Below are 14191 nucleotides of genomic sequence, written 5' to 3' on the forward strand. Positions count from 1 at the left end.
ACCACCTCCCAAGACCCCAAAAATTTTATTTTCCACCTAATATCTTACTTTTTGAATACTATTACTCACAGATAACAGTAGATCTGGATTTGACACGGAACTGCGGAGCCGTGCCGCCACTGCAGTAACGTACCCAAAGCGGTCGACTGGTAGTATGCGGCAGCTGACAGTTAAAGTTATAATTCTGTAAAGTTTTATACAGTATAAGGTGCATTTTTTAAGGAAATACTAATCATTACTAAATACTGCAGCAGTGGGAAGGCATGTGCATTTGTGGAGGCTGTGAGGTGCACCAGATTAAGGGCTCGGCTGACCTCTATCTAGAGGAAACATTATTATTATTATTATTATTATTATTATTATTATTATTATTATTATTATTATTATTATTATGTACATATTTGTGGTAAGTCTACTGCGAATGAGTCATTTTAAAATCTCAGGCGAGCAGCGAGACGGCCAACGGTTTAGCCAACGGACAGCCACTCAAGTCACTCGGTTCAAGTCAGTCGTGCTAGGGATACCGCTGCAGCCAAGAGTGAGGGGTTATAATTGTTACGTGCATGTTCAGGCATTTTGACATATCTGTGGAGACAATGAAACAGTGAAATGTGAATGCTGTTGAAAGAGTTTTGTCCAACAATGGATTTACAGTGAAAGTGTGAAGAGCTTGTGTCGAGGCTCACATGAAAATGTTATTATGCGCGTGTGTGATGCAGTCACTAGTGATGTCACTGGTCAGTGATTAATGAAGTACAGTGAGGTGAATAAGGAGTGAACATTGTGAGTGGTGTAATGCACACATATTTAACATTGTGAGTGGTGTATCCAACCGTGACGTGTGTAGGGTGACGCTGAGTGTTGTATGCGGAGTTAAGTCAGTGGTACAGTGGAGAAGAACTGCTAGTGGTGACTTGAGGTGTACAATGTGAAACACTACAGTGAAATATGATGAGAGGTCACACAATATGGTAGAGTGCGAGGCTGTGACTGGGATGTAATCCGAGACGCGTGCAACTGGTGACAGCGACTGCAGTTATGACATCTGGTGCCATATAGATAGTCAGTTTGGGAAAAGATAGTGACACTGGTGAAGAACAGTGACATGTTATTGACATCACTGTGACGTGGAAGTGTACTGTGGAGTGCTGTTAAGTGTTAAACTCACCTGATTACTAACGTGACTGCAACAAACCGATTAATGATTAATAGTGACTAGAATGGTAGGAAACAATGCCTAGGCAGTGACTGATAGTGACTACTGCAATATATTTCTTCGCGTTAATGATGTAAAAAACAAAAAAAACAAAGCCCGCCTACGCGCTTTATAAATAGTCTTCCTAAAAAAAGAAAAGTTGCATTTTTGTTAATAAAATTATATAGAGTACACTAGTGCAACATCTGTGACATATATAAGGGTGGGATAGTAAGACACCAACAGTGATGTCCACGCCAAACGCAAAACTGGTGTCGCCACAAAAGGTAACACACGGTCACAGAGTGATGACAAGAGGCTTAAACTCACAGATGTGAAGAAGAGATGAGCAAGTGGACAGCCAAAATCATGTAAAATAATTTATAAGTGAAACAAAATTTACATTTTGTGTTTGAAATACAGCTGTAAGCTTAAAGTTGTATGTAAACATCCGTCTGGTACTATATAAATTCTCGTGTTTGACTCGTATAACTGAGCGGTACAATGACACGGTTGTATGGATTTAGATATCGCTTTCAGGCATTGAATTAAACACAGTTATCTTGCTTCACAGTGATTTTCATAGATTCATGTTGGCTAGGAGCCGAGATTTCGAGGTTTAAAATTTAAGGTCCGTTCTCCGGCTTTGGGTACGTTACTGCAGCGCGGCAAATTTTGTGTCAAATGCAGATCTACTGTTATCTGTGTATTACTATATATACTACTACTATTATGCTATAAATATAAAAGATAAGAAAATAAAGCAGGAAAGTAAGCAAAATGGAATGAAAATTCAACTTCTCGTGGTTAGAAACAAGAATCACCACATTCTCATGTGAGTCCATCAAGCCAGCACCGCACACTCTTATATAAGCCAATAAGTTTTTCTTTGATATACAGTAAGTCCTCGTTATACAGTACATATGCGTTCCTGAAAACATTACCGTAAATTGAAATTACCGTATACCGAACCCATTATAACATGTAATAGTAGAAAATGGGTTCCAGCACGTCAAAAGTCACCCATACAGAAATTAAAATACATGAAAATAGTCTTAAAGAAAACGTAAAGTACTGTGCAAAAGAAATAAACAAAATGTTTTTATTTACCTTTCACTCGCCATGTATTCTATCAGAAGATGATGTCCCTCCAGAGGCTAAGGAACGGTAGGGATTTCAGCCCTTACTCATCTTCCGCTGAGTGGGCAGACGAGATAAGACATCGTCGTAGATGGAGGACTGTTTGTTTTTTCTTGTTTTTTCATCATAGATTTCTTGATAAATCTTGACACTTTTCTCTATGTCATGAGCCACTTTTCTACTCCAGGCAGAATTTAGGTCACGTTCCTTCAGGGTTTCCAGATTATTTTCGATACCACTGAGACATTCTCTAAGAGTTTTGGTGTCCAGGCCACTTTCTGCCTCTTTTTCTGCCTCCTGTGATGCCTTGTCTACCTATATAAGTTCATCATTTGAGAGAGGTTCAGCATGGCTTTCCAAAAGATCTTGAACATCATCATCATCAACTTCATCAAAGCCAGTCCTATGGCACAGATTTACTATTTTATTTCTGATTGCACCGATGTCATATTCAGCGAAGTCTGGGAAGTCATGTGCATATTCTGGCCATACTTTATTTTATTCCATGCCAAGCTCATGGTGGATGTCTTCACTTCGTTCTAAGATGACTTGATGTTATCTAAGGCGTGCTTGGTGTTATACGACTTCCACCATTCTCTAATAGTGAGCTTGCTAGGCCCATCTGTGCCCTTTACCAGTTGCTGCATGGTTCACTGCTGGTAGTAGACTTTAAATGTTTGCCATAATTGTTATGAATATATTTGTGCTTACAATAGACCCTTCAATATTCCATTTATTCATCTAATTAGTAATGCATGTAAGTAATGTGTAATGCAGTAAAAAAAAAAGGGGGGGAAGGGAAGAGATAACAGGCTCCAAGGGTGGTCAAGTTAAAGTCAATACTGTGAGTGGCGGGGAGGTGTGGCATGAATGACGTCATCACCCCTGCTCTCCCACTCTAGACCCTCTCGGATGACATGAGCGGATACCGTATCTGAATTTTCTTACCTTATATTGAATCGAGGATAGTAATTTCCAAATACCGTAACTGTGAATTTACCGTATAAAGAACTACTGTATAACGAGGACTTACTGTACTGCATTCATTATGGAAAATAAATAAGGGAAGTAAGCAAATTGTAATATGAAAATTCAACTTCTTCACGGTCAGAGACGAGTGTCAATGTTTCCTGGTCAAGATGGCCCTTGACCATGACGGCCCCTGACCACGATGGCCCTACCCGATGGCCCCATGTTTGCCATGACGACCCCACACCAAATTTTAGGTTATTGTCCTCTTATTTCTTTCATTATGTTAACACGTTAACCGCGGATGGCAACTCAGCATTCCTGAGATAGTGTTTTGTAGTATGGAGCGTTAAAAACCATAACGTATTGGTACACCGGTGTACTGTACCTTGTGCATATAGTGCATATACGTATCCAGAGTGTAACACGACTTTCTGTAAATACTGAAAGAGGTAAGAGAACATGCATTTCTAAGCAGAAAATGTTATATACACATATGCATTTTAAGGTTTTGTTTACCCGTAAGATGATTTAAAAATTTCTGAGAGGCACGCGATAGGCCATTGTGTTTTTATGAGGTGACAACGACTGTTGCTGCAGCAACTGGAGGTGCCACTAGGCTAAATACCTAATGTTTTAATGTTATGTTTTGCAATCTTACATTTAAGACAGATTATATCAACAAGTATGCAATTTACTGATAAACATTATACGATAACATTATTGCGGTGATTAAAAGTAAGCACTCACGTACGGTACTACGTGGTACAGTACCTTTCACTGGGTGAGGAAGGATGGGGAGGGATGGGGGAGTGGGGAGTGACTGATTTATTAATACAATCTGTCTTAGTATAAGATGCTCTATTAACAAGTATAATTTAAAACCATCTTACGGGTAAAAAAGAAATTGAGGCGGCCGTGGTCTGTAGTGTGGGGCTGTCGGGGGTGGGCCGTCGTGGAGAGCCGTCATGGTCAGGGGCCGTCTTGACCATGACCCAGCGTCAACACATCCTCCTCAGCTGACTCCAGCAAGCCAGCACTACGCACTCTTATCTAAACCAATAACAATTCCAATATTGTCATGTATCATAATATGTTTCTGAACTGCTTACTTATCCACGGAAATACATGTATATCTTGTATCTCACCAAGAAATACATAAAAAATGATAAAATACAGCATAGTGACATAAGTGCTCTCACCATCCCCACGCTTGGTGCCCTCACACCTACACAAACATATCCTTGTAAATGCTGATACATGATTGGCTAAGTGTCCACCATCTTGAAAACAATGGGCCAATGACAGGCCTTGATATATGACAGATAGCCTCAAGCATAAATAAACTGTGCGGCATAAAGGAGCGCGGCTTCTGAAAGGCTCTAATGTAAGAGCCACGATTGTGCCTGACGGGCTATAAAGGTTAAGACTGTTGATTCATGAGCTGGATACTCTCTCTTGCCTTCAGATCTTCTAGAATCTTTCATGCGTCTCTCTGTATGTCTCGTGACCATATGTGCTGCTAAAAATACTTAATATTATTATCCCTGGCACTACAAAACAACAACCAAACAACTGCAAACAACACTCCTGAGGCACTGAGGCAGCGTGGTGCCCCAGCATGCAGTCAGCTGATTGTTGTGCAGTGCTGCGTGCAATCTGTTGACTGCGTTTGTTATTTTTCGCACTCCAAAGCGAAGATCGTCCTCCAATGCAAAAAAAACACTTTTTTTTTTTTTTTTTTTTTTTTTTGTTATCCAAGTTGTTCGTATTCAAAAGCGTTTGTACTCCAAGGTACCACTGTATATCTAATGGAAATATGGTAAATGAGTTATGAATTGGAATTTTTTTCTTTTTACAGTTATACTATTTACATGTGTTTACAAATCATTGTATTTTATGATGAATGCTTATCATCATCATTTTGTAAAATAAATTATGTTTCCTTCACTTAATCTCTTTCTCTTGAAGATCGCTTTTAGCAACATGTATGTTATTATGTATAACTTTCCTGATAATTAGTTTAATTTCTATATTCCTCTTTGTATTATATGATTTACCAACTTGCACTATATCTTTCCCTTCAAAATATGAAGCATACTTAATCGGGGATAGTATTACTATTGAAGGTAAATCTTTTTATTCATCTTTAGCTTGAAGAAGGAGAGATTGATGTGCGCCTGTCTTCCTTCAAGGGTTGTTTCCTTCAACGAATGTCTCGAAAGAGACACCCCTGAGGCAACCCTAATCCCACCCTCAGCCACCCAAGGTCCACTACCACCAAAGTGCCACTCACACCTGACCCACTGACACAACTGTGGACCCGATGGCTCATCAGGGATTTAGAGGAAGTGGCACTTATGGTATATCCATGGCCTAGGATGCCTGTAACCAGATTTTAAATGAAAGAATTATGTAATTATTTGATTAACAATGTTTGGCATTCTGTAATTGCTGCATCATTTATTGTTCAGTGTTTTATTGAGTGGGTTTAACAAACTTTGCCAATTCTGTAATTGGATACGTTTTTGGATGTTGGTTTTATACAATTTGTAGGTATTGGAGAGCACAAATACTGAGTTTTAAAGTTTGAAGAGTAGAGAATGAGTAATATGAAATATATTTGTCAAGATCATATGAGAGGATGGCAAGCTGTCCTTTTGTATATGTATCTTGCTAAGGGGTCTTTGATAGTACATCTAAAATGAAAACCTACCAGTTAGAGTAGGGGGGTGCATCAGAAAAAGGCAGTTACCACTGTGGGACCTGCCACTTCTTAGGCAGACTTGCTAACCATTGCACCTTTGTCACTATGGTGACAACCCTCACCCACATTGCTTTTCCCAGGAAGATTGCATAACCATCCAGCTTTCAGTGCATGACTTTTATGTCATCTGTGTCAACAACACTCCCTGCTGCTGCCATAGAGTGAGATTCCTGACTTTGCATCCCTTTTTCCACTCTCAAAATATGAGATACTTGTACATCATGTCTTGTTAATACCTCTCTCAGTGCTAGTATAGGTATTACTTGAGGTTGCAACCACCTACTATAACTTTTCTCACCAATATGTATTTTGAGCTGTCAGTATCACAATGAGGTCCTACAAAGTTTCAACCTGCCTCTTCACTATATAAAAGTACTGGGAGATAAGTTCACTTGGAGCTTGTTTGTGCTCAAAGAAATATTGGCACAAAATATCTTGCTTGGTTCTCCTTTTCACTGGTTTATCCATCCTCTTCTATGTTCAGACTGATCTGCTGTTTCTCGTTAAATTTTGCCCACCTCCACCACACATTGAAGGTCTGAAAAGCATAACAAACATAATGTACTGCACAGCATCACTGTTTGATCACTTCTAGCTTTGCCATAGTAACAGACTTCCTTCATGACACAAATGCCACCAGTGGGATCGCTCAAGTGTTTACTGGTGGGCGGGTGCAGCAGGTGCCAGCAGCATGCCTAGCCCATTGTCTTCCTCTTGGAGCCAGATATGGCTTGCAGCTTCCATACCTGTGTGTTATAATCCAATTAGGATAATGTCCACTGATGTGGCTTAGTTAATGGAGCATTAAGGACAGACAGCCTCTGCTTCCTATAGAAAACTGGCAATGGCAGAGAAGGGAGGAAATGTGAGAATTATCACTTGTAAGACATCTGTGGTGTAACAGTTAGCACGTATGCTTAGTAAATGGAAGGTGCTGAGTTTCATCACTGGGTGGTGACTGCTTTTTTATGGTAAACTGCTCCTCTAACATGAAGCAGTGAGTAGGATCTAGTGGAGCGATTCACATTCCACGGACTGGCCTCAGGAGGCACACATGGTAAAGAAGGAAATAGCCTTAGTGGGGTTATATTAGTGTTGTCTTCTCTGAGTTTACCTACTTAGATAATTTTTTTCTTTGTCATGGTTGTCTACACCTTAACTAATCTTGGAAAGAAGTTAAGATGACTCATGGTCTATGAAGACAGCTAGCTATTTGGCACCTATGGCTCTGTGTAGACTGTTTCTGTTTAAATTATATGCAGTCAGTCTTATTTGTCTACATTTAAAAAAAAAAATGTAGAAGCATGTTCTTATTGTTATAAGTAAGGATGCACCAGCAATACAATCAGTGACATTCATTATCAGAACTCCTGCCAATATGAGTTTCACATTACATCTTGCCCCTCCTTTCTCTGAGAAAATCTGCCAGAAAATAATTACTGTATTTGATGGCTCATAAGATGCATGGGCTCATAAGATGCACCCAGTTTTGGCAGATATTGAAACTAAAAAAAAGATAAATGAGCAGATTTAAGCTCTGAATAGAAAGTGAAGGATTTCACCTGATATATGAAGACTCTCACATGCATTTAGATCATTATTAGATCCCAATATTTTGCGTTTGGAAACTTAAATATTTGCTATTAGCCTATGTAGCAATCCTGTTGTGAGATGTAAACATGTACCTGGCATATGGTACTGGCAGTGACTGTGAGAGACTATACGGGTAATAATCATAACTTTTTTATATATGTATATATATTTTTTTTTACATGTATGCAAGATAAGAATGTTAAAAGATAGGTACAATTTTAATTGTATGAAAGTGTGTCTTACCTCAATGTGTAACGACATCACACTATAAAGAACACTGAACTTTGCCCGTGTCAAGATCAAGATCATCGACCATGTATTTGTTTTAGTACACACAGCTCTATTACACAAGGTGGAATCAAAAGTTTTTCTTCTCATCAACTCTCCTCCTCTACTGACTGTCTTCAGTCTCTGTCTCACTACCAGAATATTGCTTCTCTTGCTATCTTTTACTGCTATTTTCATGTTAACTGCTGTGTTGATTTTGTTAACTGCATGCCTCCCCCCCTCCTGCAGCCTTGCTGCACAAAGCTTTCTTCTTCTGCTCATCCTTATTCTGTCCAAGTCTCTAATGCAAGAGTTAACCAGTACTCTCATTCTTTCATTCCTTTCTTTGGTAAACCTCTGGAACTCCCTGCCAGTGTCTGTATTTTAAACTTATTACTTGACTTCATTCAAGAGGGAGGTTTCAAGACATTTGTCCCTATCTTTTGGCTAATTCTTTCAGCTCTGTAAAGCGACTGGTGACTGATTGGCCCTTTTTTTCTATTTTTTTTTGTTGCCCTTGACTTATCCTTCTTTTGTACATGAAAAAAAGAAAAAAATGTAATGTGTGGTGCATGGTCACTCAGGCAAATTCTTCCTGACTGGTGCCATCCTATATGAATTACCAGTAAGTATGACTTATTATATATCACATCTTTTTGAAAGAAAGAGTTGTTTTGTGGTATAGTACCAGTCACCACTTTGTTTAATGTGCAAAGATGTCTGGGATTTGATTTAAGAGCCTCTGTTGCCACCAGCCAGTGCCTCAATGTTGAACCTTGGTCTCATAGCGTGCAGGCTCATTTCCTGAGACTTGTTTTTTGGGGAAAAGGTGTGTCTTATGAACCATCAAATACAGTACATAGGAGCTTAAAGGCCTGTATACACTAGGGGCAAGTATGCACTCAGTGTTGTAGGAACATGTTTATTTTAAGAGTTTTAAACACTGTACAGCATTATCCCACTCATGGGAAGTTCCCATTTTGTATTGCTGGGGCAGTGTTACACCAACCATCTGAGAGGATGGATGTTTCCAGACACACTGGCAGTTACAGCAAAAAAATTTGAATGGACCAAGAAAGTCACACTGCACTTCATAGAAATTCTGAAGAACATCCTTGCCTGTAGAATATAAAAAGTAAGGAATACAAGATGAAAATATGAGAAATAAAAGTTTAGAAAGAATTCTAATAGAAAAGTAGTCCTTCGAAGCACACAGCTTTCCCTCTCTCAAATCTGAATGGTGACTGAACACCACATAACGTGTCTTGCAGCTTTGCTTCCTAGTACATATGCTCGTGTTACTTCAGCACCATCCATGTTTCATGAGGCTAAGTGAATCCACACAGTGTATATGGGGCTTTAGGTTAGTCCTTCACATGTTTTTGGAAGCTTAGAGTAATAAATTTAGTGTATCTCATATTGACATGAGGGGAAATTATCATCTGTGACTGCTCCTTGCTTCACCTAACAAAACAGCTGTGTTTGTTTCAAACAAAGTGTTCTACTGAGGTGACATGTGATGCTCTTATCTCCTCCAAAACTATGGTGCTTCTTCTGAATGTTTCCTTCCTGTTTAATTCAATCTAGCATAATGAAATAACATCATGACATCAAACTTTAAGGAAACATTAAGTATTTGTGGACTGACTTCTAAGACAATAACAAATAAGTTTTAGGTGTTTGATGTGTTGTTATGAAAGATCACATTTTCTATTAAATTCTTGTATCAAATTAGATGCTACCAAAATTAACTTTTCTAAAAGTGACTGTTTAGGTTACAAACTATAAAATGTATGTAAGTAAAATATTTAATTTTTATTATTGGAAAGATTGTTGGCAATGCTTACATATCTTTTCTGAAGAATCTTTATGTGTGTGTGTGTGTGTGTGTGTGTGTGTGTGTGTGTGTGTGTGTGTGTATTTACCTAGTTGTATTTACCTAGTTGTAGTTTTACAGGGCCTGGGCTTTATGTTCGTGTGGCCCCATCTCCATATCTACACTTATCCAATCTTACTTTAAAAGTATGCACACTCGTTGCAGACACTACTTCTTCATTTAAACTGTTCCACGTCTCAATACATCTTTGCGAGAAACTATATTTTTTAACATCTCTCAGACATCTTCCTTTTCTCAGCTTTTTACTATGCGATCTTGTGCTTCGGATGTCATATTCTTCTCTCAGGATCAGTTTCTCATTATCCACTTGGTCCATTCCGTTGATCAATTTATAAACTTGTATCAGGTCTCCTCTCTCCTTCTTTGTTCCAGGGTTGGTAGATCCATAGCCTTTAGTCTCTCCTCATATGTCATCCCTTCAAATTCTGGAACCATTCTTGTAGCCATTTTTTGTAGTCTCCAATTTCCTTATGTGTTTCTTTTTATGAGGGGTCCACACTACTCCTGCATATTCCAATCTGGGTCTTATTATAGTACTTATCAATTTCTTCATCATTTCTTTGTCCATGTAGTGAAATGCTATTCCAATATTCCTTAGCAAATTATATGTTTCTCTAAAAATTCTATCAATATGGCTTACTGGTTGATTGTTTTCTTCCATCGTCACTCCTAAGTCCTTTTCCTTTTAACTTTCTCCAGTTCTACTCCATCTCCCATCTTATAGATTCCCACAGGTCGTCTTTCACTCTTTCCCATTTCCATGACATGGCTTTTGTTCACATTGAATTCCATTTCCCACTTTTACTCCATTCCCAGATCTTATTTAGGTCTTCTTGCAGTATTTCACAATCCTCTTTTGCTTTATAACTCTGCACAGTTTCGTATCATCTGCAAACAGATTTATGTAGCTGTTCACTCCTTCTGGCATGTCGTTAATATAAATGAGGAAAAGTATTGGTGCCAATACTGACCCCTGTGGCACTCCGCTTTCTACTGCTCTCCACTTGGACTTCATATCTTTAACTACCGTCCTTATTTCTCTCCCCCTCAAATAATTTTCTATCCATCTCAATGTGCTTCCTTTTAAGCCACCCTTCTCCTCTAACTTCCATAGTAATCTTGCATGTGGCACTTTGTCAAACGCCTTTTTTAAATCCAAATAAATACAGTCAACCCATCCTCTCTCTCTTGTACTCTATCAACTATTCTAGAATAGAAACTCAATAAATTAGTTACACAAGACCGTCTTTTCTAAAACCAAATTGGCTATTTGATATTAATTTGTTGTCTTCAAGGAACTCGATCCATTGTTTCTTTATTATTCTTTCACACATCTTGCATATTACACTAGTTAGTGATACCGGTCTGTAATTTAAAGGTTCTTCCTTCCTTCCGCTCTTATATATGGGAACCACCTCAGCTCTTTTCCATTCTACTGGTACTGTTCCATTTTCTATTGAGCATTTTATGATGTTGTATATAGGACTTGCTAGTTCTTCCCTACATTCTTTCAGTATTCTGCCTGAGACTTCATCTGGTCCCATTGCCTTCTCTTCATCCAGTTCCTTCATTAACTCTTTTATTTCAAGCTTGGTTACTTTAATCTCTTTCATATAGATTGTCTCTCTATTACCCTGTGGCCTTTCAAATTTGGATTCCTTAGTAAAGACCTCCTGGAATTTTTTATTTAATAGTTCTGCCATACTTTTGGGTCTTCCACCATCCCGTTCTCTCCTTTTAACCTTTCTATTGTTTCTTTTGCCTAATTTTTCCATTTATGAATCTATAGAACAATTTTGGTTGCTCCTTACATTTTTCGACAATGTCCTTTTCGAAGTTCTTTTCCTCTTCCTTCCTCACCTTAACATATTCATTTCTCGCTGCCTTGAAGTTTTCCTTATTTGCTGGATTTCTATTTCTCCTCCACCTTTTCCATGCTCCATCTCTTTTCTCCTTTGCCCTAGCACACCTTGCATTAAACCAATCTTTCTTTCCTTCTTCTTTAGGTCTATATTTTGGGACATATTCCTGACTCCTGTTTTGTATATTTCCAAAAATAAGTTATATTTCTTGCATTGTCTCTGAGTTTTCCATCTCCTCCCAGTCTACGTTTTTAAAATAGTTCTTGAGATTCTCAATATCAGCCTTTCTGTAATTTAATCGGTCTCCTTTGTATGAATCGTCTCTATCTTCCTTTCCTCTTCTATATCTATTTCTAATATTGCATGGTCACTCTTTCCCAATGGGCACTTATATCTTATATCATCATTCATTTGTATACCCCTTGTAAAACTAGGTCCAATCTCGCTCGTCGTTTCCTCTGAATCTTGTGCATTCCTTTACTCTCTGGTCCATCATATTGTCTATCATTAGGTTCAAGAATCTTTCTCCCCAGGCTTCTTCCCCATACCACTTTCATAATTTTCCCAGTCCACTTCTTTACAGTTGAAATCTCCTACTAATATCACTTTTCTCCTTTCTTTAACGATTCTCGTTAGACTCCTTATTGTGTCATCTATCATGTCTTTATATTCTTGATTGTTCCATGAATTTGTTTTTGGTGGCACATATGTTACAATGATTGTTAACTCTATTTTATTAATATGCATCTTAATATGCAATACTTCTGCTTTTCCTTCCCCACATTCCACTTGGTTTATCACTATCTCCTTCCTTAACATAATCATGACTCTTCCTCCTCCTTTACCCACTCTGTCTCTTCTCCATACATTATACCTATTATCCAAGTCTATTTTGATTGCCTTATTTAGTTTTGTTTCATGTGTGTGTGTGTGTGTGTGTGTGTGTGTGTGTGTATTTACCTAATTGTATTTACCTAATTGTAACATACGGGAAAAGAGCTATGCTCGTGTTGTCCCGTCTCCATATCTATTAATGTCCAGCTTTTTCTTAAAATCATGAATATTCCTTGCGTTGACCACTTCCACGTCTAAACTATTCCATGCTTCCACCCTTCTATGAGGAAGCTATATTTTTCACATCTCTCCTATAAGTGGCCATTTTAGTTTTTCCCATGCCCTCTCGACATTCTTCCATTCCACATACACAGATCTTCCCTATCCATTTTTCCATGCCAATCATCACTCTGTATATTGCTATCAGGTCTCCCCTTTCTCTTCTGTTTTCCAGGGTTGGAAGTTGCATTCTTTTCAGTCTGTCTTCATAAGTCAAATCTCTTAAGTCAGGCACCATTTTGTTGCAGCCCTCTGTACTTTCTCTAGTTTCCTTATGTGTTTCTTTAAGTTCGGAGCCCACTGTATTGTTGCATATTCAAGCCTCGGTCTTATCATTGCAGTAATTATTTTCTTCATCATTTCTTCATCTAGATATCTGAACGCCACTCTTATGTTCCTCAATAAGTTCAATACTTCTCCAATTATTTTGTTTATATGTCTCTCTGGCGATAGGTCATTGGTAATTGTCACCCCAAGGTCTTTTCTTCATGACTGGTTTTATGTCTTCATTTCCTATCTTGTACATACTCCTGATTCTTCTTTCACTCTTGCCAAACTCTATTTTCTTGCATTTTGTCGTGTTGAACTCCATTTGCCATGTACAGCTCCATTTCCATATTCTGTCCAAGTCTTCCTGGAGTAGTTCGCAATCTTTGTCACATCTCACTTTTCTTAACAATTTTGCATCGTCTGCAAATAGGCTCACATAACTGGACACCCCATCCACCATGTCATTTATGTAGACTGCGAACATTACTGGTGCCAACACTGATCCCTGTGGAACTCCACTCTCCACCAATCCCCATTCTGATGGTCTGTCCTTAATTATTGTTCTCATTTCTCTTCCTACCAAAAGTCTTCCATCCATTTTAGTAAACTGCCATGCACTCCTCCTACCATTTCAAGTTTCCAGATCAGTCTCTGGTGTGGTACCTTATCAAAGGCCTTTTTTAAATCCAGATATATTCCATCAGCCCAACCATCTCTTTCCTGTATTACATCTATCACCCTCGAATAGTAACATATCAGGTTTGTCGTGCATGAACGCCCTTTCCTAAAACCAAATTGACACTCACAAAGTATGTCATTTTTCTCCAAGAAGTCTGTCCATCTATTCTTCACCACCCTCTCACACATCTTAGCTACCACACTTGTAAGTGACACTGGTCTATAGTTCAATGGGTCTCTCTTGTTACCTGATTTATAGATTGGGACAATGTTAGCTCTTTTCCAGTCTTGGGGCACTACACCTTCCCTTAATGAGGCATCAATTACTTCACAAACTTTTTCTGCCAATTGCTCCCTGCATTCTCTTAAAATCCATCCTGATACCCCATCAGGTCCCACAGCTTTTCTCACTTCTAAACTCCCCATCATGTTCTTGATCT

The 14191-nt window shown here is 38.6% G+C and overlaps 1 protein-coding gene across 4 annotated transcripts in view; it reads left to right on the forward strand.

Moving 5' to 3' along the window:
* The window catches only part of LOC123506071, a 309236-nt gene that overhangs the window by 12827 nt on the left and 282218 nt on the right, over positions 1-14191 (forward strand). The window contains exon 4 of one of the 4 annotated variants that reach the window (XM_045257926.1): positions 5500-9899. The exons of 1 other annotated variant lie outside the window; for it this stretch is intronic. In XM_045257926.1, coding sequence (XP_045113861.1) covers positions 5500-5541 — 42 coding nt within the window. In that variant the 3' untranslated portion in view covers positions 5542-9899. Of the gene's footprint in view, positions 1-71; positions 1930-5457; positions 9900-14191 lie in introns of those variants that run through there. 2 more of the 4 variants (XM_045257924.1, XM_045257925.1) reach the window with 2 other exon arrangements.

The sequence above is a fragment of the Portunus trituberculatus genome, chromosome 19, assembly GCF_017591435.1.
Source record: "Portunus trituberculatus isolate SZX2019 chromosome 19, ASM1759143v1, whole genome shotgun sequence".
NCBI lineage: Eukaryota > Metazoa > Arthropoda > Malacostraca > Decapoda > Portunidae > Portunus > Portunus trituberculatus.